Raw genomic sequence first — 25255 nt, forward strand, 5'->3', positions numbered from 1 at the left:
AGATATATACACACACACACACTTGGTAAATACAATTTCCTTCCAAATCACTCAGCTGGTCCTTCTTAGGGGCCATGAACACGCAGCGAACATGACTCTCTCCCACTCGTGACTAGTACCACAAAGAACAAAACACAAACAAACCAGAGACGGAATGAAACACTCAAAATAACTAAGCCATGCGTATGTAAGTGTCCGTGTTCCAGAGGGACTAAGGCGGGCCGCGCCCCAATCGGATCCATTGCGCCCCATGTAGTGCACTATTTGGGGCGTCGCCATTTTGTACTGTCCGAAATGTTACCGTACAAATCTAGTTACTGCATGATTAGTGTCCGAACGCCCCCCCGATTCCCTGCCTTGCGTGTTCCCTAAATACAGGACTCAAGTTTTCCATGTACTATGTAGGGATTAGGGAATGAGGGAACAAGTGGACCAATCGGAACAGGTCTGAGGAGAGGGAGAGGCCAAGAAGCCTCAGCAGGGGGTGCAGGAATCATGTAGGGATGCTATCCACAAGATGTAGTAGTCTCATGGAGCCCTGCTTAACCAAGCATCTGACCTCTTCCGGTCCTGCCTCGGCCAATCACAGCGCAGATGTGGTTGCTTAGAGACATCTAAGCCGGAACTCACCGAGGATTGGTATTTTTTTTTTTTTCTGAATCGTTTTCAATGAGTCCACCATCCTAACGTGGAGGTTAACACACTTGTCTAGGGTTGTGGCTTCGATGCCGGGCGAGCAGGCCTTTCGTTTTGTTGTACAACTCCTGATTAACTTACAAACATCCCTCTATTCCCTGCTCACCTACCTCAAGCACTCACCTGTGGTGTGGAGTGAAAACACCAAAGCAACAAGCCACGTCTCCCTTGACAACCACATTTTAGACTCCAAAGTCCGGTCGGTTTAATTACATCGATCAAGAAAAGGACAACAAGGAACAAAATATACCCATGTACCAAAGGCCTCCGTTTTGCAATAATTCACATTTGTGTCTTTTAACATTTCAACAAAAAGTGGGCATAAGCATACAACATTGAGTGCCAGTGTAAAAGTCATCGTCAGCCATTACAGCCACATTGGGACATCGCCAGCAGAGCTGACATGACCTTACGTTTAGTGTTGTGTCGTGTAACGGTTCGACAACAAAGTCATGCATACCGACAGCCGATTCACCAAGCCCTCCGCGGCCCCAGCTGGCTCATTGAAGGCGACCAAAACTAAGGAAAGCCACAAATCCAAAAAACCCAACCGCAATAAAAAAATAAACCTGCAATGAAAAGCTCTGCGTGGCACAAAAGACTCACAAAATCCAAGCGTGACCCTGACAAGAAACCGAAACAATGCGTTGAATGGTGGACAAAAAAAAAACGGTAAGAAAAAGGAAAATACTGTAGGCCTGCTAGAGTTAGGAAACAAGCGAAACGTTAAAGATACCGATGATATAATAATGGGCCGTAGAACACCAACTACTCAATAATGTATGTACACAAAGGAAAACGAATAGGAGCAATCCCCCTCAACAAGCAGAAACGGTCTAAGTGATAGCGATTTAATTTCAGTTTTAGTGTCGGTGCCACTAACACACATTGTCACTGGTGAATAGAGCACTATGGCTGCTTCACTACCACTACTACCATCACGGCCACACACACTTTACGATTCAATCCCTCCCATCCCCCCATTCATTTTGCTCACCCCTGTGTGTCCTTTCTCTCAACCGTAGACGTCATACTCTCAATGCACTTCCATGTTACTTTTTTGAAATCATGTTGAAATCATGACTCCCGAGTCCCGCCTGCTGCCTTTGTCTTTAAAGAGAACCACCGCTGAAGACGGGGTGGCTTGTCCTCGTCACAGGGCAGGGCAGGTCACTTGGAACCGGATGAATGTTTCAAAATGGGCCTTTGAATGTTCCAAACATGGAGAATGTTCAGCGCATTGATTCACTGGAATGCGACCCTAGAAATGATAGTTTCAAAAGTATAAGACTGTAGCGTTTTGGCATTATCCACTACTCTATGAAAAAACGGATGCGAGGGGGACTGTGCTTTCACTGTTTCACTTCCATTTGAATTTCCATTTAATCTCCCGTTCGTGTGAGAGAAGTCCGCTTATGTATGGCCACAATAAAGGCGTTTAAGGCTTAATAACAACAACAGGATTTATTTATTCTTGCCGCAAGTATAGTCGGACAAAGTGCAGAGAGATTAAGACCCAAATATGCCCAAATACAGCGCAGTCATGTGCTGGCTTTTCCCATTTCCGCCGCCCACTCCATACCCCCCCCTCCCCCCTCCCCCCTCCCCCCCCGTCCTCAGTCTTTTAGCGACAGCCTTCTGGATCCTCAGCGTGGCGCGTCCCCGAACATACCGTCCCCGATCAGCAGCTTCCCCCCCCCCCCACCGGGGCGCTTAAACGCGGATCTCGTCGTCGTCGTCGTCGTCCATGAAGGAGAACTCGCGGTCGTCGTCCCCGTGGGGCGAGCTGTACTTGGCGCTGTCCGTGTCGCCCTCGGGCGCGGCGCCGTGCGTCTTGTCGTCCGGGCCGGCCGAGCCCGAGCTGGACAGGGAGCAGCTGTCGAGGCGCTGGTTCCTCCGGTCCGGGGGCTCCGGCGTGTACGGCTCCCCGGCGGCCGCGAGGGGCGTGCTGCGGGGGGGCCTGGCGGGCACGCGCTTGGCCTCCTGGGGCTGGGCGGGCGCGCAGAAGGAGGGCGAGCCGCCGCCCTCGCTGCCCTTGCCCTCCTCGTAGCCCAGGTCGTCGTCCTCCCAGCCCTTCTTCTCCATGACGCTCAGGATGTCGTCCATCATGGACGGGCCCAGGTCGATGTTGAACGACATGATGGAGTCGGCGTGCTTCATGCCGCCGCCACCGCGGGGCATCGACGGCGGCAGGTCCGTGAGCTCCCCGAAGTTCAGCTCGTCAAAGTCGGGGTCCAGGGTCGCCATGGCAACCGCCCCGCTGCCGCCGCCGTTGGCCGGCCAGGCGTCGGACCCGGGCGACCGCTTCATGGGGCTGGACGACACGCTCTTGGGCAGCTGCCGGCCGAAGTGGGCGTCGTCCTCGTTCAGGTAGGGCAGGGAGATGGCGTTCTTCACGTAGGCCGACGAGCCACCGGAGGGCGCCACTCCGGCGTCGTAGCGGTCCCCGCGGTTGATGGACTGCGAGCGCTTGCTGCTGCGGAAGGTCCGGGACAGCAGGCCCGGCTTGGGGCCCGGCGACTCGGCCCGGGGCTCGGGCTCCCGGGGGGCCTCCCCGGACCGCGTGCTGAGGAACGACGTGTCCCCGAAGGCGTCGCCGCCGCGGCCCACGTGCATGGTGTGGCGGAAGTCCCCGAGCGGGGCGCTGATCATCTCGGGCGTCAGGTCGGCCCGCGACCGCCGCTTGGCCTGATTGGAGTGGGACACCAGCTGCTTGAGGATGGGCATGATGCAGCCGCTCGCTAGAACCCCCTGGGTCTGAGCGGAGCCGCGGGCGGGACAGGGGCAGACGGGTGCGGAGGGGCCTCAGACGAGGGCTTGTGGGTTCAGTGCGGGGAACGGGGCAGGGGGTGGTGTCAGAGCAAGAGGAGGTCTGTGTGTGTCGCCATTACAATGCCCCTGAGGCGCGATGCTTGTCCACGTTTCGTCTCACTTGCTGGATCGACCTGAGAAGGAGAAGGGGAAAGAGAGAATTAGGGGCACTGTAATGTAAACTATACTCTACCACTTGGCAGCGCCGCTGGAAACCGATCATAAATAACATCAGAGGCAGATTTTATATTGCCCTAAACTTTTCCTACGAGGACCTAACGTAGCATTTAAATGCCAATCTAGTGAGCTACTGCCATTTTGAAGCCCGTCGCTTCGTCGCCTTCCCCTCCGGTTTGATCCGCATCCAGCGTGGAAACTTTGCTCCGACGTGTCTGGGAAACAAAGCCGGGCTTCAGTGTTTTCAGACTCCAGCAACAGCCAGAGCTCTGTGAACGCTCGATGTAATGGGGCAGAGCAGCACCTTGGAGTCAACTTCACACCTCCTTCACTCTTCAATTGAATTGCACACTAATGAGCACCCAGACAAAGACTGGGACTTACTACCTGGTTATTGTTGAAACATAAATTATAATATAACTACGTTGCTGATTTTGGCAAGGGGGCCTGCGTTCACTGCTTTGTTCAGGTTCCCATTCGGGGCCCCTTACGATTACAGTGTTTCCCACACATTGACGAGACTATGGCGGCCCGCCATAGTCTAATTTCGGCCGCCATAGTCTCTGCGTGCACATGAATTATTATTATTAATAAAAAAAAAAAAAAAAAAAATTTCTTTTTTTCTTTTTGCTCAGACGAAGTTTGAAGACATACACCCCCCCCCCCCCCCCCCCCCCCCCCGTCAACAATCGCTCCATACCCTTCCCCCCCCCCCCCCCCCCCCCCCCGTCAACAATCGTTCCATACCCCCCCCCCCCCCCCCCCCCCGTCAACAATCGCTCCATACCCCCCCCCCCCCCCCCCCCCCCCCGGTCAACAATCGCTCCATACCCCCCGTACCCCGTCAACAATCAACAATCGCCCCAAACCAGCCCCCTTCCCCCCCCCCCCCATAGTCTCCAAAATTTCTGTGGGAAACACTGGATTACATAACCAGCAAGACACCGGATACTGGGCGACGCGGAGAACCAAAGTGAACCAGGGGCGAGCGAGAAAGGAGACGGGAGAGGGAGAATGCGGGGGAGCAGCATTTCTTCAGCTTGAATCAACCCATGAATCCAGACGGGCGGCATTCTGTTTAAAAGCTTCCATCACCACCAGATCACATATCTTATTTAGTTAGCCAACACTCGTGGTACTCGGTTCCTCTCCGTCTATTTGATTTGAAGGGGAGTTGAAAGAGAATAGCGGGCTGCCTAATCAAAGCCACTCTGGGATCGGGGATTTTTCCCAACCAGGAAGGACGCAGTGCGCGTCGAGTATAGCGGAGCGCTCCAGATTACGGACATTTAAAATGTGTGATTGAGGAGATGGGCTGTGATAGCTTAGAGGCCTGGTGTGCAGACTGCTCGTCTCCATTGCAGGAGTAGGCCTTCTTGAGATCCCTCTTAGCCTTGTCAACTACCCGTCCCTCAGCTCAACGCGCCCATGATGGGGGGGCGGTGTTGGCTTACTGCGGCCGAGCTGTCCTTCGGTCCTCAGGGACGCCCGGCGAGCAGGCGGCAAAGTGGGCGACCAGCTTTGTCTGCTCTAAGTCGGGGGGGGGTGTTTGAGGTGCCCATGTCTTTAAACACACAGGAGGGCGGACTGTTAATGTCAGACAGCCTTACCGTCCTACCATTTATGTTGGATTGTTTACTCCTTTGCTGTAGGCCTCACGTGTGAGCGTGTGTCAAAACCTCTATGTTGGTCTGCAGTTGGCTTTACAGTTCAATGGAGACTTCCTTTCTTTATTTTATTTGTTTGAGATGCAAATGGTTTCAAGTGTGTGTGTGAGATGCCTCTCAGGAATAATGCTTTGTTTCACGGCTTGTTTCACGCCTGACACACACACACACGCACACACTTCTTCGGCATCATTCTCACGCAGCCATAATCAATCAGAGGCGATACGTGCGTTAACCATCTCACCTGGGAGAGAATCCTGCTCAAACTGCATTCAAAGTGTAGAAAATGAAGACTAGAAGTGATCGTGTGCTGCTGCCGTAGCATGGGGACGGGTTGTGTGAAGCACTTAACACATTTCTAAATGCCATCAGATGAGGAGAGGCCCAGCTGAGGGCAAACACCGCCAGTCATTGTGCACTCAAACCCAACCTCTGATGCAAGCGTTTTTGCGCTGCAGGATAATCTATAATTTGATCAGATTAGTTTAGGTCAACAGGGACATCTCTTTAAAGGCCATACTGTAGTAAGGATCAGAGGAGTCCTTGTTTTTCACTGTAGGGTTAAAGTGAAAGTAGATCCGGAACCAAAAGCCATGCTATTTGCGTACTGATGTTATACAACAAGAAAGAAAAGGCACCATTTCAGCCCTCCATCCATGAACCAGTGCAGTGCAGTGATTGGCAGAGGGATCCAGAGTCCCCATGCATGCATGCACAGATTCCTCACATCCTTCCCTGGTGAGCTGCAACATCAGACCGCATCACTGACTGCCCAGCGAGCATCCTGTCCCTCTAAGCCAGAGACAAGAGGACAAGAGAGGGAGAGGGAGAAAGTGTCTTTCATGGCAACCGGAGTGAGATCACCTCATTCAGATGGATTAGCCCTGCGAGCGGGCCCTTCCTGGAGGTGAAGGGAGCCGCACCACAATGCCACAGCGGCAGAGGAATGCTTTTGATGTGAGGCTTTCTCAAAAGTATCAAAACATTCAAAACCCCTGCATAAAAAATGACCTCCTGGGTGGATATCAAAAGGTTGGAGGGCCCTCACACCTTGAGCCGTTGAAGGAAATGGTCCGTTGGGGCCCTGTTGAGGGGGGGGGGGGGGGGGGGGGGGGGGGGGGGGGGGGGAGATCTGTCGGGACCCTGCGGTGTATGATGAGAGAGGACCCCCCCCCCCCCCCCCCCCCTGCTTGCTTTCAATTATCAAGAGTCCATTACTGCCGCCAGGACAAAGGGAGGGCAGCCCTCAAGGCAGCGCCGTCATATTCGGTTACGGGCTTTTCAGCAGCGCTTCACCCCTGTGAAGATGTAAATCACCCACACACGGCGCTGGGAAAGGTTCAGGGGAACATCACACCCTAAGGCCGGTGTCCTTAGCCCGTCCTGCTCCATGGTGCTGCCAAGACGCATAAAAAAACAATGGGGGTTTTAAACACGAACACCGTTTATGTTTAAGCACGCCTTGCTGCTTCAGGGCCCATCCAGACAGCTAGAATAACAGATAATCAAAGCCTTGGCCATTAGGCTTCACTCAAACGCTGGGTCAACACTGGCCACTGGGGATTCAGTCAACTCCCACAACCGGCAGATTGTCTGCAGGCCAGATTCCCCATTTAACCCAACACTTTTAAAATCACAAATTCGGTCGAGATGGACAGAGATGCAGACAGGTCTCGCAGCAATTCTGGGATCGCGATAAGCATTCCGTCAGGGGCCTGCGAGGTCCGATTACGGAGAAACCCACGGAGAGGAATACATTTGTGTGTTCAGAGTCCGACGGGGAGAAGTGGTGTTGTTATTGAGACCGTTTGGAGCGCGATGGACGTGCCAGCTGGAGACGGCAACGCTTTAAGTAACCGGGCACTCCCCGAGTACCACGACCCCAGCTCCATCGCAGAGCGGTGGTGACAGGGCTATGAACGATTGACAACATCTTGCAGCGCTCTGCCTCCCCCTCCCCCGATGTGATGTCACGGTGTCCGGCAAACAACGCGGTCATCACCGCCCAACTCTTGCCTAGCGTAATCCCATGACTCACCCTTACAACCCCCCCTAGTAACACACAGGAATCTCCCTCCGTCTCTCACACGCACGCACACGCGCACACACACGGCTTTAGGGATGTCTCTGCCAATTGAATTCTTTATTCATGAGTTAAGAAAAAAAGAGTAGTACTGATTCACAAGATTAAATGTTTAAAGCCTGGTGGTTAATAGTTTAGGAATAGAACCGCGGAGAATGTGCCCACAGTCTGGCTGTCCACGGAGACACTCGGGCATGTCGAATGTTTCTTTAAAAAGAGTTATGGAGAAAAGTTTTGTTTTTGTCATCCAGCTCCAATCCAAGTTTGTCTGAGCGTCTGAGAACCTCCCTAACCTTGAACCGGTGCCAATCCCCTTCCACTTTACCGAGGGGCCCCACAATAGGAGGGGCAGCCGTTGTGCGGACACATTGAGGTGCAAATGAAACCGGTGAGCTGCGCTGTCAATACAATCACCAATTAATCAGCAGGGCCGCATGACAATGGCCGGTTGTCCAGCACGTCTTAACAAAAGGAGCTCAACGGACTTCCAGCCGCTGGGTCGAAAGGTCTGGTTCCCACGGTGGGGGCCAACTGCCCTTGACCACAACCGTCTAACAATGGAGAAACCACAAACAAGTCCATCAACAACAAGCTCTGATACAAGCACCTCCACCTTGTAAGTTAAACTTGATGCGCTGAATTGATTTTGGCCTCTATAAAATAAAATGAGGACAACAACTATCAGTCTGTGCCGTCCCCCAGATTGGACCCCCGGTCGACTTCAATGGGCCGACCCAGCAGCCAGACACAGCGGCGGGCTTTACATTTCAAATGGACGGGGTTATATTTACATGGGTAACAGGCGTCGAGTTGTAAAGCAAACCAATTCCCCGGTCTTACTCCAAGCAGGCGCAATACGGCACAGACTGGAGAGAAATCAAAGCAGACAAATATCCTGCAACATGCAACAGTTGCTTCGGTGTAACCCCATTAAATCACGAAAACCCAGTCCTTATTAATAAAAAGCCTCAACACCTCCACCTAAATGTTACCCTGAATACCAAGCAGGCAGACTACTTTGGTCAGGTATTAAGTAGCCTGAGGCCAATACATTTACATAGATGACAACTTCCTAGAGAAGTACAACTTTATTCAAAGCAAAGGCTCCGACTTTAACTGCAACACCTAATCATGGCTTCCGTTATCAACGACGTGAGTGTGACCCATTACATGTCGTCAGTCTTGACAAACGGAACTGATGACACCACATAGTGCTGCCTATTGTCTTATAATTAGCACTTGATAATAAAGAGCTGACCAGTTTTTCCTGTTAAACCACATATCCTTCAGAAATCTATTTGGCCAAATTAGAAACGGCTAACTACCATTAGAAACGGCCGACTCCCATTAGAAACGACTAACTCCCAATAAAAACGGCTAACTCCCATTAGAAACGGCTATCTCCCATTAGAAACGGCCGACTCCCATTAGAAACGACTAACTCCCATTAGAAACGGCTATCTCCCATTAGAAACGGCTATCTCCCATTAGAAACGGCTATCTCCCATTAGAAACGGCTATCTCCCATTAGAAAAGTGACCAACAAACACGAAGCGTCTCGTAGATGCATTCAAAAGATGAGGCTAAACATTGGGATCTGGGTGAAGGGTGAAGCCTTCCTATGGGAGTCCTCCAGAAGAATGGGATTGGCAGGGAGAAGAGGAACCGTCAATACAATTTACATTTGGAAATTGGCAGAGCCAGATGGTGCATAACGTGATTAGTGGTAATGTCTGCCGTTCCCCCTGAGAGACACCAGTGTGTGTTGTCAGGTCAAACTAATGGAGAGAAGAACAATACAATGCATAGAGGTGCAAACCCTACAACACACCTGGGAGGGAAATACTGGGAAGTAACACACCTTGAACAAATTGAGTGACAACCATCCAAACCAAAGTGTCATAGGTCAACTAGCCTAATGGTATGCAAACATAACCCAAGACCTAGTCTGGTCTCAGAGGGGAAAGACACTGACAAAGCAACGTTAATGCTTATCAAATTAAAAAAAGATTTAGAAGACAAGCTCGGACAGATAAGCCAGGGAGAAAAAAAGGCTTTGCGTTCAGCACAAAACCCCTGGCCCAGCCTCACAGCAGGTCCTCTGTAGTGTGTGTGTGTGTGTGTGTGTGTGTGTGTGTGTGTGTGTGTGTGTGTGTGTGTGTGTGTGTGTGTGTGTGTGTGTGTGTGTGTGTGTGTGTGTGTGTGTGTGTGTGTGTGTGTGTGTGTGTGTAACATGAAGCCAGCACCTGAGCTCAGCTCAGGTCCAGCGAGCCGCCTCCTCCTCCTCCTCCTCCTCCTCCTCCTCCTCCTCCTCCTCCTCCTCTAAATAACCCTCTCCCTCACAGAACCACCACCCAACCTTGTTCTTCACCAGTCTTATTTCTCCCATCCTATTTCCCCCCCGTCATGGCCCAAATCCACCCTCTATTCAAAACATGCTCTCACTTGTTCGGCTGTTGTTGTTGTAAGCCCGGCTAAATATTAGCCGTGGCCCCATTTTCGGCCTTTTCTTGACAGAAACCGACGTGTGGAGTGATGTTTGTTTGTTTGGGAAAGGTTTTCCCATCTATCGCCTGTGGCGGAGGGCTTCCAACGGCTCTCCATCAGGCCTCCTATATGGAGCAGTAACTCCGGGATGGCAGAACACCAAGGCCTGGAGCCGGCTGAGCTAGCCCCCTGGACTATCATGCTAAGCTGCGTGAGATGCCTGGGTGGAACCTGACTTGTGGGGGCATCTTTATTACATGCCAATGTTGCCTTTTGAGAATTTCTATAGCGGGGGGGGGGGGGGCGCGACACAAAAACATTTGCATGGTAGGTATTCAAATCTCAATTCAATATCCAGTGCTTCAGTGTTTTAGACTGTCCTGTCTGAGAACGCTTCACATGAGGTGACGGTGGTCGTCATCCTCAGAAATGGCAAATAATGGGCAGACAGAGTTATCATACAATACTTCCATTTTGTATTTGGGTATTGGAACATTATTTGATTACTTCGGTAGCCCTCTGACACCTCCCGCCCAGTGTGAAAGTCAGAGAAATGTAAACACTGTGGAGATTAAATGAAGAACGATAAGTTGGCTAAAACTCGATTTTGTAGCAGTGGTCACCGCCTGGATGTGATTCACGCGGGGAAAAGATAGGCACTGTGTACACACACACACACACACACACACACACACACACACACACACACACACACACACACACACACACACACACACACACACACACACACACACACACACACACACACACACACACACACACACACACACACACACACACACACACACACCAGGGCTGGTCCGTTCTGGAGCAGCATGGGCCCAAGGGGATACTGCAATAAGGTATGTCTTTAGACATGCTTTCTTCATGCCAATGCCGAATAGGTTATAACTTCACAGACCCGCGCCAAATCCAGGAAAAATGTGGGTGTGTGTGTTCGTCCAGTCGATCTCCAAAGTGGTCACAGCTTCCAATAGGGTTTTGTATGCTCGCATGCACAGCATATGGAGCCAAGAGGTGCAAAAGTCAGCCGAAAGGATATTTCTTACTTCTGGAGATCAATGCAATGGAAAACAAAGAGAGAGCCTGGACAAAAAAGCCCCATTAAAGAAAGATGGCAGCATGGCCAGTATCCCAGTTAGTTTCTACTTCCAGTTAATAGGCCGCGGCGACATTAAGACAATGCACTACACTGGGCCAGCAGCAGGTGAGCCATGGACCAACGATTATGACGGTCATTGAAAAATAAGTTGGGAGGCCATTTACCGACGTGTGCCTCTGTTCATCCCTTTTGTAAACGCAGCGAGCAGGATTGTAGTAGTTCAGTGAACCAAACGCTGTGACTGGGCGGGAAAAAAATGTGCCAAATCACCAGAAAGATAAGCTTCAGCAGATACCAGGGCGGCGAACAGGAGCGCGGACGCAGCAGTTCGTCGGAACAAACACATGTGTGCGCAACTGCGCACACACACGTACGCAACAACGGTGCTTCATGAGCATGCACACAGACGGGATGGGATTTACAGGATGTTATTAAGTCATATTCCACCCGGTTTTTAAGGGCTCTGGTTCTGATTGCACACACACACACACACACACACACACACACACACACACACACACACACACACACACACACACACACACACACACACACACACACACACACACACACACACACACACACACACACACACACACACACACACACACAGCGTTTGGCCAACTGCGAGTGTGTTTCAACAGCATGTCAACCTCTCAACAGGCCTTTTTATCAGTTGCCTCCCACAGAATTCAAACACAGAGGCTCCAGAGAGGCCATAAAGGCCTGGGGCATGGGGGCTCACAAGAAGAGATAATAGAGCCGGCGGGCCTTAACAACAGCAAAAGGCACTCCACAAACACACCCACTGAGTAAAATGCCCCCCTAACCAGACAAAGACCACAGGGGCCAACAAACATGGCCACTTCAGCCCCATAACGCACCGTAATTTACCCCAGCTGACGCGCCAAGCAACTTCACTGGCGGACGCACGCAGGGCTATGATAGAGAAAGGGCATGTGATTAGTTGGCGTTAACGATGACATGCCTCGTTAACAGTAATTACTTCCAGGTTAAACGCACAATCACTGGAGCGACTATGGCCCGGGCCTGTAAGGGCAGTACATTCAACACAGTGGGTGTGGTATGCGTGCCTTGTAGACGATCCACTTAATGCCAGCGCAGCAAAAACTCACTGAGCGTTCCCTTGGGGATCTGACAGCGGGACGGAGATGGGGACATTCAGGGTCACAGAGTGCTTGGGTAGGAGCAGCACTTCAAAGTGATTGCAGGCTCATGGTTTACTCTGCCTGATTAGCATACAGTGCAGGAAAATGGACTGAAAACCCTTTGATACTTTCAACAGTATTTGCGTGTTTGCAGAAAGAAATGGCATGACTGCGACCAAATTGGAGCACCAAAGCGGTCTCCAATCACCTCAGTGTGTGCCGCGTGAACTAGTCACATTTTTCCCACAGCCCAATACAGCAACGCCTGTAAATGGTCAACAATTCGCTGAGCCGTCCGTCTCGTGGACAGTTGTAGTTCATCAGTCTATAGGAGCACTTCCCAAATGGTCAACTTTTCCCCTACATAGCCTCAATCATGCCTCAATCAGCCCTGATTGGCACATGCAAAGCAAAGCACATCTGCACTGTAAGTTTGCCTGTTACCGATCGGCCCAGATAATTACAGAGCTCTTTCAGCCATGTGTGGCTCAATGCATGAGCCACAGATGCAAGACTCAAGTTCCCAAGGCATATTGTAAACATAAGGGATAGTACTGACCAGCAAGACAGACTGATTTAGTAAGGACATTCAACGGCATAACAAACTTACTGACTTGTTCCATTGCATGTATTCAATTCAAATGTAGTGTTTCTCTTCAGAGATTTGTAATAACTGCATTGGCTGAGTCATTGCAAGTTGAGGCAGGAGAGGCAAGAGGGAAAGAAATAATAAGCTCAAAGTCCACCAGCCAATCTTAAAAGACAAGGCTTGTGTTACTTCTTGGTTCTCTTAATGACATGCCAACACAGCGACCAAAGGCCATACGTTTTCTCTCCCGCTAAAAAATACTGTATGTTTGCAGGTTCTATGGGCACCTTGAATGCATCTTCTTCCCTAAATCAACGGTGTATAACAAGTCAGTGGAGTAAAGAAAAAAGTAATTTCTTACCTGATTTCTTAATAAGTGACTGACCATGACCCTCTAAGCATGGCCTAGATTCAGGAGGACTATTCAAATATTCCTTCTAGGGATGCTACGGTGAGCAATTAGCAGGCTCAAGATAATTTGGAAGTGATCCCATAGACAATAAATCTTGACAGCTCTATCGGTCTTGCCATTTCTCAAAGTGCTAGGATATACCAGCAAGTGTGGGGAAAGCTCTCCAGAAACATAATCTCAGGTGGAAAAGCAGAAGCTGCTCCTTGTTAAAAGTGATGATTTATAACTTAAGATAAATAACAGAACACCCTAATAATACGGTCACCGACAACCTCACTGATTAAAGGGAACCACAATCTTGAAGGCCAGTAATGTGAACAATTTATGACAGTGTACTAAACTTCAACCGAAAGCTTTGAAGTAAGGTTTTAATGTTAAGTTACAAAACAAATGAAAGATATTTCAGGTATGTAACATGAGGATGTATTTCATAAGTAGTTTTACTTAGCTGTTGAACGGATAGTGTTAACCACAAAGAAATCGTATTTTAGTCCCCGTTTGACTGTGTAAATGTTAACATCCCTAATTCCTGGCCTGGACTTGAATAAGACAGGATGCAGTGCTATTTTATAATGTTTCTTGAAACATTTTGTTGTTGCCGGATAGGCTATATTTCTAATTCTCGAGTCCTAACCGGATGACGTGTTTACAGTCTAGTAGGTGTATAGCAGGAGGTTTAGTAATAGCCTAGTAGTCACAAATGAACTGACACTTTTAAAACAAAGTGGAGAGAGGTAAACCAAGGTAACAGGGCGGAGATAATTACATTTGACACAGTTGACACACTTTTGTCTATGTCCATAACCCAAGGGCTGGGTTTGGGCCATTCGGCTAAAAGGGCGAACGATGCACTGTACTGCATCGCTAAGGTTGAGTTTTGAATGATGGAAATGGACACTGTCTGAATGAGGAACAAGATTCTTTCTCACGGGCAAAGCCCAGGTTGGCACCTCATTGGCTGAAAGGTCTCAGTAACATACAAAAAGACAACACTGACAATGGAGAAGAGCTAATAACAAAGCATTTTTTCAACACTGAAGCAATGCGAGAACCAAACCCTACAGACACACCCCAGCCACACTCATGCATTCATAAATCGATTCACACATCAACACACACAAGATCTAAGGGCCGATATGAAGGTGCTCTCTATGAAGAACCCGAAACCTACGCTAATAACCTGGACAGATATTCACATGGGACCCACTGGAGTCCTGTAGATGTAATCACAGTTTAAGACCTCACTTTTCCCATAGTCCAAGGCCTTGTAGTACCACTAGTTCTGACATAGGTTCGTCCAGTAATCACTCCCAGACCAGAGCCTGTTGCTTGCATTAGGACAGCAGCGTTTTCTTTCCTGCCATGAACATTATGGTTGAGAAAGACCATCTGCTTCCCTAGTCCATACAGTGATGAAAAACAATGGGGGATCGCTGAAGTGTGAATGGGCCACAGCCTCAACCACCCCAGGCCATCTGGACTCTAGCTCCTTTGTGCTTTTGGTACCAGACCCAACAGTTGTCCCACACGAGCCGCATACCGCAGCGGATGGCGCTGTGGAGGCAGGGTATTAATTCAATTAGGCCTGTGCTTCGCTAAGTCTTAACCACGATTCCAAGGGCCTCAGCATCACAGCTGTTGGGACTACAAACCTCAATGGGAATTGCCAACAAACACATGCACGAGAGGGACAAGATGCCTTTAACAATCTCATTTTACTTAAGTGGTATAGAAAATAACAAATTACTCTTATGAAGGACCCTGTACAATTTGTGCACTGTACAATAACTATGTCAATTTAATTACAATTGCAGAGGCAAGGGGGGAACGGGAGGAATAAATAATGTGTTTTTCTATTGCAAGAACTTTCCATCTTGATCAATGTTGTTTGGTTAATAAAGTGCATCCACCTTTTTGCAATCGCTTACAAAAGTTATTTGAAATATGTTTGTGTCTTAGGATGACAATGGAGGATACTTTGGCGGACAGGGGACAGGCGTGACAGATGAGTGTGATGTCTTGTTCTGGTTACTCTCGGACCAGACTGAAACCTCTGTCGATTTTCTCAACCATTTGGAATGCCAGACCAACCCAGAAGGCTGGTCCCTGTTTTGGCTCGAGTTCCATCAGCGATGCATCACCTCAGATATGACAATAATGTGACTGGTTCCACAGCTTTAAGCAGCACCTTGCGGCCATAATGTTGCATGGAAGGATGCGTTGAGATGATTAATTGGCTCCACATTTTCGACCACTCATTCAAATCATTGCCACACCTTTGCTTATGTTCTTTTCAACATCAGTTTATGAATTGAATTGATGGAGGGCCATTGTTTAGAAGTGCAACATGGGAGTATTTGGTTTATCATGCCACAGAGGGACAGTAAGCCTGCTGAACCGGTTACTTGGCGAGGCCTTGGTCATGTTACGTTGATAACATCCAAAACAGTCTTGGAGGGGGGAGGCTTACTGTAGCGTCAGGAGCTGGGGATTGAGCTAAAGTGAGCAATGCCAGAGACAAGTAGACTCAATAAACTGAAATCTGGAGTTTCAAAAAGTGGTCCTCGAAAAGGTTGTTATCAGCCCACTGACTGATATATAAGCAATGTCAAGGATCTCTTTATAACTCTTGAATGTAAACATTTTACAGCCTGGAATCTTGGTCTTTTTTTTTTTTAGGTGGTACCGATTGAAAAGGTCTCGTTTTAAACTATCGGGATTGATGTCCAGAAATCGACCTGGTCAGTCAGGGACAATTCACTTCTCTGCTCCTGTGACTTTAATTTCCCCATGACCCCTTCCCTAGGACTTTTCAGAATATCATATTACAACACATTGTTGATTTGTTTTGTCGCTGTCTCTGACAGAGCCTTCCATGGAGGTCAGTGAACCACTGAGTGTGAAAGGAACTTTCTGGAGCACAAGCAGAAATCCAGTCACTCAAGATCATAAAAGGGCATGAGGCATTTTTAAATGCAATTGAATGAAAACAAACAAAAAAGACAAATGAGATTTTAGCCACGAACACACAAAGCATATAGGCCTTCAGACTCAAGCTCACCAGGTGCTTTCACTGAAATACACACAATGATGCAACTGCTTCCGGAGACACAAGATATATTGAAAAAAATACACAAGTAGAAAATAAAGTGTGGAAAGAAGAAGCTGATTCACTCACAACTCATCGTGAGTAGCCATTTACCGAATGTCCCAGAGCACTCAGTCAGTTATATTAAATATTCAAGTCAGTTCCAAATATTATATACATTTTTAGGGTATGTCCTATATATAAGAAACAGGCAATGGACGCATCCAAGGTAGTCACCCCTCCCCCTTTTGTCCCCTCTCCACTGCAGACTGTAGGAAATGAGCAGAGAGCAGACCACGCTGGGCAGGTAGCCAGCTCATTCTGCATTGTTGCAGGATCCTCCTTCACAGCATTTAAGGCAAAAGTGAGAAGAAATAGAAGAAAGTGTGTGCGTGTGTGTTCTGGCAGGCTCTGTATAGATGCTTAAATTAGATAAGCAGCAGCTCTTGAGTTCCAGAAAACACACATTTGCATATAGCCAGAGGGGAAGGGGTTAAATTGAGAGGCCTCCCAAGTACAAAAAAAAACAGGGACGCTGCATTATGCATCATCTCACTTGTAAGTTGTAAGTCAGCATTGGACCTTGGCCTCAATCTCAACTCCTTTGTCCATAGTACTAATAATTGTTATTCCCCAAGAGTTAAAAGGATTCCGCTATCAAGAAAGATGGAAATCAAATTTGCATGTTACGCCTAATATATATGTTGTCGGGGTGATGTGCCCAGTCAAAACACAAGCAAAGATGGGTGTCGTTTCCATGTGGGGTCAGAGGTCATGGTGGTTTGTAATGAGCCAAGCTCATTTGTCAAGATGTCCACTCCACACACGGTAACGGTTTAACAAGGGAGGGCTGCTCAATAAAACATGGCAATTTTACAATAATGTATCTATCATTCTATGAGGGGCCATTCATAATTTAACCGAAAAACCACTGCCAAATTCTTAAAAACACTAAGCAAGGAATAAAATGCACAGGAAGGACTAATTGGAAGAAGCCTTATTTGTGGTTGAGTCTAAGCGCCTATAGGTCTTCTACTCGAATACATTACACCTCCACTGTGGGTTTGTTCTTTATGTTCCCAGGGCAGTGTGGTTATGTAACTGGGGTTGTACATCGTTGATCCCATCTGTTCTGTTGTACTCTGATCGGAGTCTACCTAACCCCTGACAAAGAAAGTTGTTAACTAATGCGTATTACACCATTAGTTAACAAAGCACATCCACAATAAATCATTAGATCAAACGTTGAAAACACTTTCAGTAACTCCTAGTAACAGTAGCAACTGTTAACTCAAGTGTTGACTGAATCCCCCATATGCTTATCAATAACAACTAAAGTTTCCCTCGCCTGCATTTTACACGTCATGGTTCACCCTCGCAACAACGCAACAAAGATCCGTGATGCGTGACCCTAGTCCAGGGCCAACGAACAAGCATCACAGCTCAATCTGAGCGTTCAAAACATAGTTTCCATCCCCCTGGTTGAGCTTCGTTCGCGATACACACACACACAGAGGAGTGAGTGATGACACGTTTTCTCTGAGCTAGTGGGTCCGTCTTCTCACTAGGCAGCTGGGGGGTGTTGAGTCGCTATAGTGGAGGGGTCGTCATCGCACAATGGACCTCTGTCACTCCATACGGGACGGCTAGCTTAGCTTTCACGCACGCAGCCTACCAGACTCCTGCCGGAGGGCGCTGATTGTCCTCGAGCACGTTTGCTATGCAAATGAGATGCAGATGAGATCCACACATATCGTTATTTCACTCAACGTCTTGCGAACTGCGTTAACTGATCGCAGTACAGCCTACGTGCGCTTCTTAAGGATGGCCGACCCTTGTTCATACATTAACAGCTAATACGGGCAATTATGGTCTGGGAATAAACATGATACAACAGGTCATATTGTTACAGCGTCCATTGAAGTATAGACATTACCTCTCTTAGGTGTATTCCTGGTAAAGGGGGAAGTTTCGGTGTAAATTCCCAGAACTTTCTAAAAGTACAGCCAACAGCAAAGCAGTGAATAGTTTTTGCCCTGCAAAAATCTACAGAAATGTACTTAATGGTAATTAGCTCGGAAGGAGCCTTTTCACATACAGTTCACTGGTGCTTTACTCTTCTTTCTGCGTCAGTCAAGTTTGCCGAGCCGTACTGGCGCACTAAACCACCCAGTCCCTCCTCTCCCCGCGAGACTACCAACCTCCCGTCGAGCCTTAAAGGGCCAGTCCATAGTTGTTCCCAACTATGGGGAAACAGTAAAGAACATTCTGACAACAATCAACTTCCGTTTTTAATAATTATTTAAAAGAAAATATTGATTTTGTGACATTAAGGAAAAAGAACAGTAGCCTAACAAAAATACATATTACTAATTTTGAAAATGGCATTTTGTCATCTCTTGATGTTTGATGTCCTCTGTTACAAGGTCCTTACAATATATATATATATATATATATATATATATATATATATATATATATATATATATATATATAGGATACAGGACACTGCCTTTCTACTAAAACACATAATTCATTTATATCCGAGAGGGAGTAAGACATTTTCTTGAAGCTAACTACCATCAGGGCACCAATCAATTGTGAAATTGTGGAAAATCATAGAGAAACTGCGTCAACTCTTTCCAACTTCCTCATATGTACGTTACTTTATGTAATGTTAACAAAATGGGGATACCTAACATTCTGTGAAACATTCACACCAAGTTTTACAAAAGTAAGCTTTTATAGATTTTCTACACCATAAACAATGATCTTCCATAGAGGCTAAAGAGGATTTATTGGAACAAAATGTATTGCCAATCAATTCCTCATCTGTTAGAAGGGTTATAGTGTGCATCAGTCCTTCTGTGTCCACTCCTATATAATGTGACTTATAATATAATGCCTGATCATTAAAGGGGAACTCAGAGAAAGATATAAAATGCAGTTTGCCTGTCTCACCTGAATTCAGCAACCGACCCAGTGATAATAAAGTTTGATGAGCCAAATGGGGCTGAATTAAATAAATGAATAAGAGGCCAGAGGCGCAGAGGCACTGTGAAACCAGAGGCCGTACGAGGACAGACAGAACTCACAGACTGTGGCAAGGGCCCCCTTGATGGTCCCTGGTTCCGCATTAGGAAAACAAAAAGCTTCAAACGACGTTGGACTCATTCATAAAAATCAAAGTGCTTGACAGACGACACTCTATGTAGGATCCCTATGTACTGTATTCCCCTTCCCTGTGCCCACCAGCGTATCCTGTCGGACACCCCCGGCCCCTCCTCTCGGCAGCCCCCCCACCAGCCACTAAATTAAGCAATTAAATGCTGGGGTTTCTAAGCCCTTTGAACGGCTCTCTGCCGTCTAGATCCTTTCTAATCGCACCGGCGGCTCCTCCGGAGTCTCATTGAGGCCATGTGATACTTCAGACTCTCTGGGGTATTGAAGACCACTGGCGTCCTCTGTACTTCTTTTTCTTCTGCAGGAGAATGAAGCACATAGCAATAAAAACAGGCAATGTGTCATTCAGAGAAATAAAGAACATAGATGAGGGATGGTCAATGCTGCAGCAAATGAGAAGCGTTTGTGTGTGTGTGTGTGCGTGTGCGAGTGTGTATGTGTGTTTGTGTGTGTGTGTGTGTGTCATCTGTCCCCCAGTGAATGAGCCTGCTGCATGTTTTCCACAAAAGGGATTAGGGTCACGGTGCAGCAGGATGCGACGGATCCTGGTTCCTGTCTCCTGCACTGCAATCCAATTTCTCCTCTGGGTTAGGCCCAGAGCATGTTTGGCCTCCGAATCGAGCCAAACAAAACTTCCGTTTTACGATCCAACACCACCTATCACGTTCACTGCTCACAAATATTCATACATACAATTCTTGTGTACATTCTGGTTATTAAAGTGTATTCATCTTGGATGCTACTATGACTAGCGTTGATCTGCGACCGTATCCACCCGAGACGGCTGGGAGAGGCTCATGAGTCCTGGCGCTATCCGGGTCGACAATTCGGCAATTCTATCCCTATAAGCTGTGTACGCCAGTGAATTCCCCGAGGTGAGAATCACGACAAGGAGAACAACAGCAAAGACAATGGGAATGAACAAATCGTCAGAAAAAACAACAAAAACTGACAATTTCCGAAACGCCTCATGGTCGAGGTCATATCTACCTTGTCTCCAGCCCGGGGAACCAGTTTAAGGTAGAGATAGAGATAGAGAACACAGTACCGGGTGATGACCTGATGAGTGCGAACCTGGCTGTTTCCCAAGGTTGTTTTCGAGCACGAGCGGCTGCCGTTTCTATAGCGATAGGGCCTCTCTTTCTCAGTATCATCTGACTCAGACTGACACCGCTTGCTGCGGGCGGTCTGGTCTTTGTCTGGCCTTACTGTTGGGTTGGAAAATAAATAAGTGTGAGAGAGGTAACCGAGGCCAAGGGGGGACGACAGACAGAGAAAAATAGTTGACGAGAGGTAATAAATAAAACAGAAAGAGAAGACGTTCTTTTTTTACACAGTAGATCCCCCACGGGGGGTAGAGGAACTACGTTGAACTTCTCAACGTGCGTTCTTTTTTTAATAACGTGGGTCTATGGGAGAGAACGGCGAACAACAGTCAAAGGTCAGCGGGTCAACTGGAGCTCAATAACAGGGTTAGACGGTGGTTGCCCGGTAACACTACAGGCAGAGAGGACACCGGGCTGGGAGGTTAGGTGGGTCAGCTAATGGATCAACGACCCGCCTCACACCGATGTATATGATGTGTAATACACACAGACACACACACTTACAGTCAGCAGAGAGTTAGGGTTCAGGCTAACACATAACATACTGTAACTGTAGTGGCCTACTGTTCAATTACAATGATATATTATTATTGCTTCGCCACACCCTTGTTTTAGGGGGTACTTGTTTTTGCCAACGATTGAAGGGAAAGGGTCTTTGACTGTGCCGCAAAGTAACCACTATGTATTTCTTATGAATACTATTTGTATCATAACTTCCACATTTCCATTAAATTGGGTGATCTCAGTCTCCACACCCACATTCTCCTCCCCTCTGTACTCCCTCCCCCTCTTCCCTTTCTCCACTCCGCTCAGTTGAACAAATCAGTCCGTTTTCCAGCAGAAAGGATCACCATTGAAAAATAATTTATTTCAGAAATGTACCGTGATCATATATCCATTTAGTTTAAGCATGATAAGAGTTGTACTTATTTTTTTTGTTCTTGCGTACAGTGAAATCACCACACAGAGAAAAGGAAAAAAAAAGCAATGAATATATACTTTTTTTAGTTTTTACCTATGAAAACTGAAGACACCACTGAATCTCCACTACAGCGTGATGGGATATATGTCTTGAAGGGAACATGGTAGGATGGTAATGCCGTGCAGTGAATGCTCTGTAAAGCTTACACAGAAGAAGTGAAGACAAACACAGACACACGCACACACACACACACACACACACACACACAAACGCGCACACAGTCTTGCTTACACATACCGATACACTTTTAAAGTCCTCCATTTTGGGTCACAATAGTCTTTGCAACTGCATTGTGCAGATTTGTACCTTACACAGGGGGTGTGTGTGTGTGTGTGTGTGTGTGTGTGGGGGGGGGGGGGGCAGGGGGGCGGAGGCCAGAACCTCCTCTCATTGGCCCCCCGATAGTTCTCAGTGGACATCTTCTACAGCAGCAGTCCCTCATTACCAGACTAGAGAAGGAAGGGGAAAAAATATGATCCTCTTGCTGTTTCTCATCAAAATGGCCCCCACAGCTGCACGACCGCATCGTGACAGCCGGCCCAGACCACTTCAGTCACAGCCCAGTTCCTACTTACAGTTGGGTCCTGGAACGGTGATGTCATCGCTGCTCTAGTTTGGCGGCATAGAAAGAGAGAGTGGGATTTGCAGTTTTGTTATGCTGCGTGTGTGGGGGAGGGGGGGAAAAGCATTTTTCGGTTGGTTTGTCCCGCCATAAGAAAGATAAGTTATTTTTTCACTCTTCGGTCAGTGTCGATGATAGCACACCCCTCCCCCCTCCCCCGGCAGAATCAGTAGTGCTCCGTCACAAACAGAATCCAGATTCATCACATACAGTATATATATATATTCTGCTGCCAAGGCATCTATGATCCACCGTCACACACACACACACACACACACACTCCACGAAACAGATTGTAACACTTAAAACTTTTAGAGATATACATGTCATGTGATTCCATCTCATGTCTTGGGTTCAGGCGCGTGGCCTGGGAGAGTCAGATGGACGGTGTGTGTGTGGGTCCTGCTCACTGGGGAAGTTCCCCAGCAGAAGAGTCAGATCAACAGTGTGTGTGTTTGTGTGTGTGTTTGTGTGTGTGTTTGTGTGTGCCATGGTCACAGGGCAGGTTCCACACCAGAAGAGTCAGAGTTGAACAGGGTCTGTGTGCAGTGTGACAGGGCAGGCTCCACACCAGAAAAAGTGTTTCTCGATGGGGGGGGGGGGGGGGGGGGGGGGAACCACAAGAAACGATCCCTGATCAATGTACAAAGGCCGACTCATTGGCATTGATTTGATTTGGCCTAGATTTGTCATTGATAATTGTCCCTTCACCGCTTCCGTTTACAATCCATGTTGTCAGTTTGAATCCGTGCAAATGGACACATGTCTTTACTCCGACCGTTTGGCTGCCTGGTAGCCTCAGGTCTCACTCGATGGATTCAGAGAAGACTCCAACAGGCTAGATAAGCTCTCTATGCTCTTGATCGGTGGGGCTTTGAAGAAAAAAATCTTTGTACAGAACAGTTCCTTTATATGTTGTGTCAGAAAGAATATCGCAAACGCAAAAGGAAAAACTAAAAGAGTTGATGCAAAACATGTCAGGCAAAATCGCTTGGACGGCAAAAGCAAAACAAATCAGAGGACAGATGATGTAAATATTATCTCATGTACTGTCTTTAGAAGATCCACTGGCACACGCGCACGCAAAGAAAGAAAAAGAAAAATGGATTATGTACTTTTATCTTGAATGTCTTAAAAAAAAAAACACATTTCAAACAAAAATAATGGAAGAAGAAAACTGAACATAACCGATAGTAAAAAAAAGAAAGCAACCGTGGAACAAAACATCTTTAAAACACAAAACTAACTGACGTTTGATTGGTTTGATTAAATGCCTGTCATATGACGTTCTCCTCCAATACCATTCGCCTGGATCACTCCAGGAATACTTTAATCTATACTTTCAACCCTTTAGTCTCTATCGACATCATAACCATCATCTTCATCGTCATCATCATCATCACACAAAGGAGGAGAAGCCGGCGATGGGGGCCCGAGAGCCGGGGGCCAGGCTGCTGGGGGGCCGGTACAGGGTGCTCTGCTGGCTGGGCGGGTTGGAGCACTGCTGGGAGGGGGTGGGAGTCCGGCTCCCTTTGGGCCTGAACAGGCTGCCCTGGCCCTGGGGGGTGCCTTGGGGCTGGCCCTGGCTCTGGCCCTGGGGCTGGGGCGGGCCCTGGGGCTGGGGGCTGGGGGAGCTGAGCTGGGGGGGCAGAGGGGGGAGGGGCGGCAGTGGGGGCGGGGCGCAGTGGTCGGGGTCGCCCGACTCCGACTCGGTGTAGCTGTAGGCCTGGGCGCGGGAGATGCCCTTCTGCTGGCGCCGCCACGAGTTGTAGTAGGTGGGGTCGCTGATGTAGTGGTTGACGAAGGAGTGGGTCTTCTGGCGGTTGGGGTCCACCTCGTACTCACTGTCGCTGCCCTGGGGAACAGGAAGGGGGAGACACAAGGGAGGAAGTGTTGAGTGTGGGGGGGGGGCCTGGGTCACGTATTTAGGGGCGGAGGTTTGAAATGCGAATGAACATGAGGTTAATGAACAAGTATCAAGATATAGATTGGGTTTTAGACTTGTGCATTCGTTTGCCTCCCTTTTCCTCTCATCATGACACGCTCACGTGCAAAACTACACGTGCCAAACTCACACGTTCATACACACACACACATAACACACCGACACACACGCACGCAACACAGCATGTCGACACGATGAAGATGATGAAGGTATGGCCAGAGCGTGATTGCATGATTGCAAAAGGACCACTCGTTACCGGAGCGGGACGTTCAATGGGACCCGCAACACAAAAGGAGAACGGCAACGAGACACTAAGCCTCCGAATCATCCAGCACTCAAACCAAAAACACACCGAATGTCCACTATGCAAGGCACTCCGGGAACAAGCGGATAAGAATGGATGGGCGGTTGTGATAGTGCTGGCAATGGAGGATGTGGTGGGATGGATGGCTGTGGCATACCACATACGATACACCACAAGACGCAAGTGGGGATCTGAGGGAGAGGGGGAGGGGGGAACGTGGAGGGGAGGGATGGGATGAGGGGCTACAGACACAACCAGAGGCCGGCCGCCACAGGGAGCTCACCAGATGCAGTGGAAGCGTGCGCAGGCCCCCTGTCCCATACGAGAACACCAACGCCTCCTACGAGTGGACAGAACAAGGCAGAGGGGGGGGGGGGGGGGGGGGGGGGGGGGGGGGGGGGGGGGGGGGGGGGGGGGGGGGGGGGGGGGGTTGGGGGGGAGGGGGGGGAGGGCGGGAATGTTGTTAAATTTAAAGCACGGACAGAACAAAAGGTGAACAGCAGCCTTTTGTGAAGCCCCGCCCCCAAAGATGGCCCCACACCACATGAATGTCGAGGACGCAATGCAAACATATATATAGATTATCATCCATACACGGAATCATTGGTGTTCTCCCAGAGACAGCACTTTATGTATGTGAAATTTATTTTCCTCCATCTTATTGGTTTCCCTAGCATGCTCTGATTCGAAAACCTCTGCGACATTCACCCACCCTCTCTCCGACCCTCCGCCTTACTGGGGGGGGGGGGGGGGGGGGGGGGGAGAAGGTGGGACCCACAATGTTTAATTCTCATGTCCCACCACACATTCC

General features: G+C 48.5%; 2 protein-coding genes across 2 annotated transcripts in view; both read right to left on the reverse strand.

The window, feature by feature from the left end:
* Positions 1 to 2375: 2375 nt before the first annotated feature.
* cdc42ep4b (CDC42 effector protein (Rho GTPase binding) 4b) lies at positions 2376 to 18479 on the reverse strand. Its single transcript, XM_056577212.1, has 2 exons — positions 18239 to 18479; positions 2376 to 3641 (listed from the first exon to the last, which is right to left on the reverse strand). The coding sequence occupies exon 2, from the start codon at positions 3421 to 3423 to the stop codon at positions 2410 to 2412; it is 1014 nt and encodes a 337-aa protein (XP_056433187.1). The 5' UTR covers positions 3424 to 3641; positions 18239 to 18479; the 3' UTR covers positions 2376 to 2409.
* Positions 18480 to 21445: 2966 nt separating this feature from the next.
* LOC130371848 (protein sidekick-2-like) overlaps positions 21446 to 25255 on the reverse strand; it is a 248184-nt gene continuing 244374 nt past the window's right edge. Inside the window, exon 22 of the mRNA XM_056577708.1 lies at positions 21446 to 24050. Within this exon, the coding sequence (XP_056433683.1) occupies positions 23595 to 24050 (456 nt within the window). The 3' untranslated portion in view covers positions 21446 to 23594. The remainder of the gene's footprint in view (positions 24051 to 25255) is intronic.

Source organism: Gadus chalcogrammus, chromosome 18 (genome assembly GCF_026213295.1).
Source record: "Gadus chalcogrammus isolate NIFS_2021 chromosome 18, NIFS_Gcha_1.0, whole genome shotgun sequence".
In the NCBI taxonomy this organism is placed as follows: Eukaryota; Metazoa; Chordata; class Actinopteri; order Gadiformes; family Gadidae; genus Gadus; species Gadus chalcogrammus.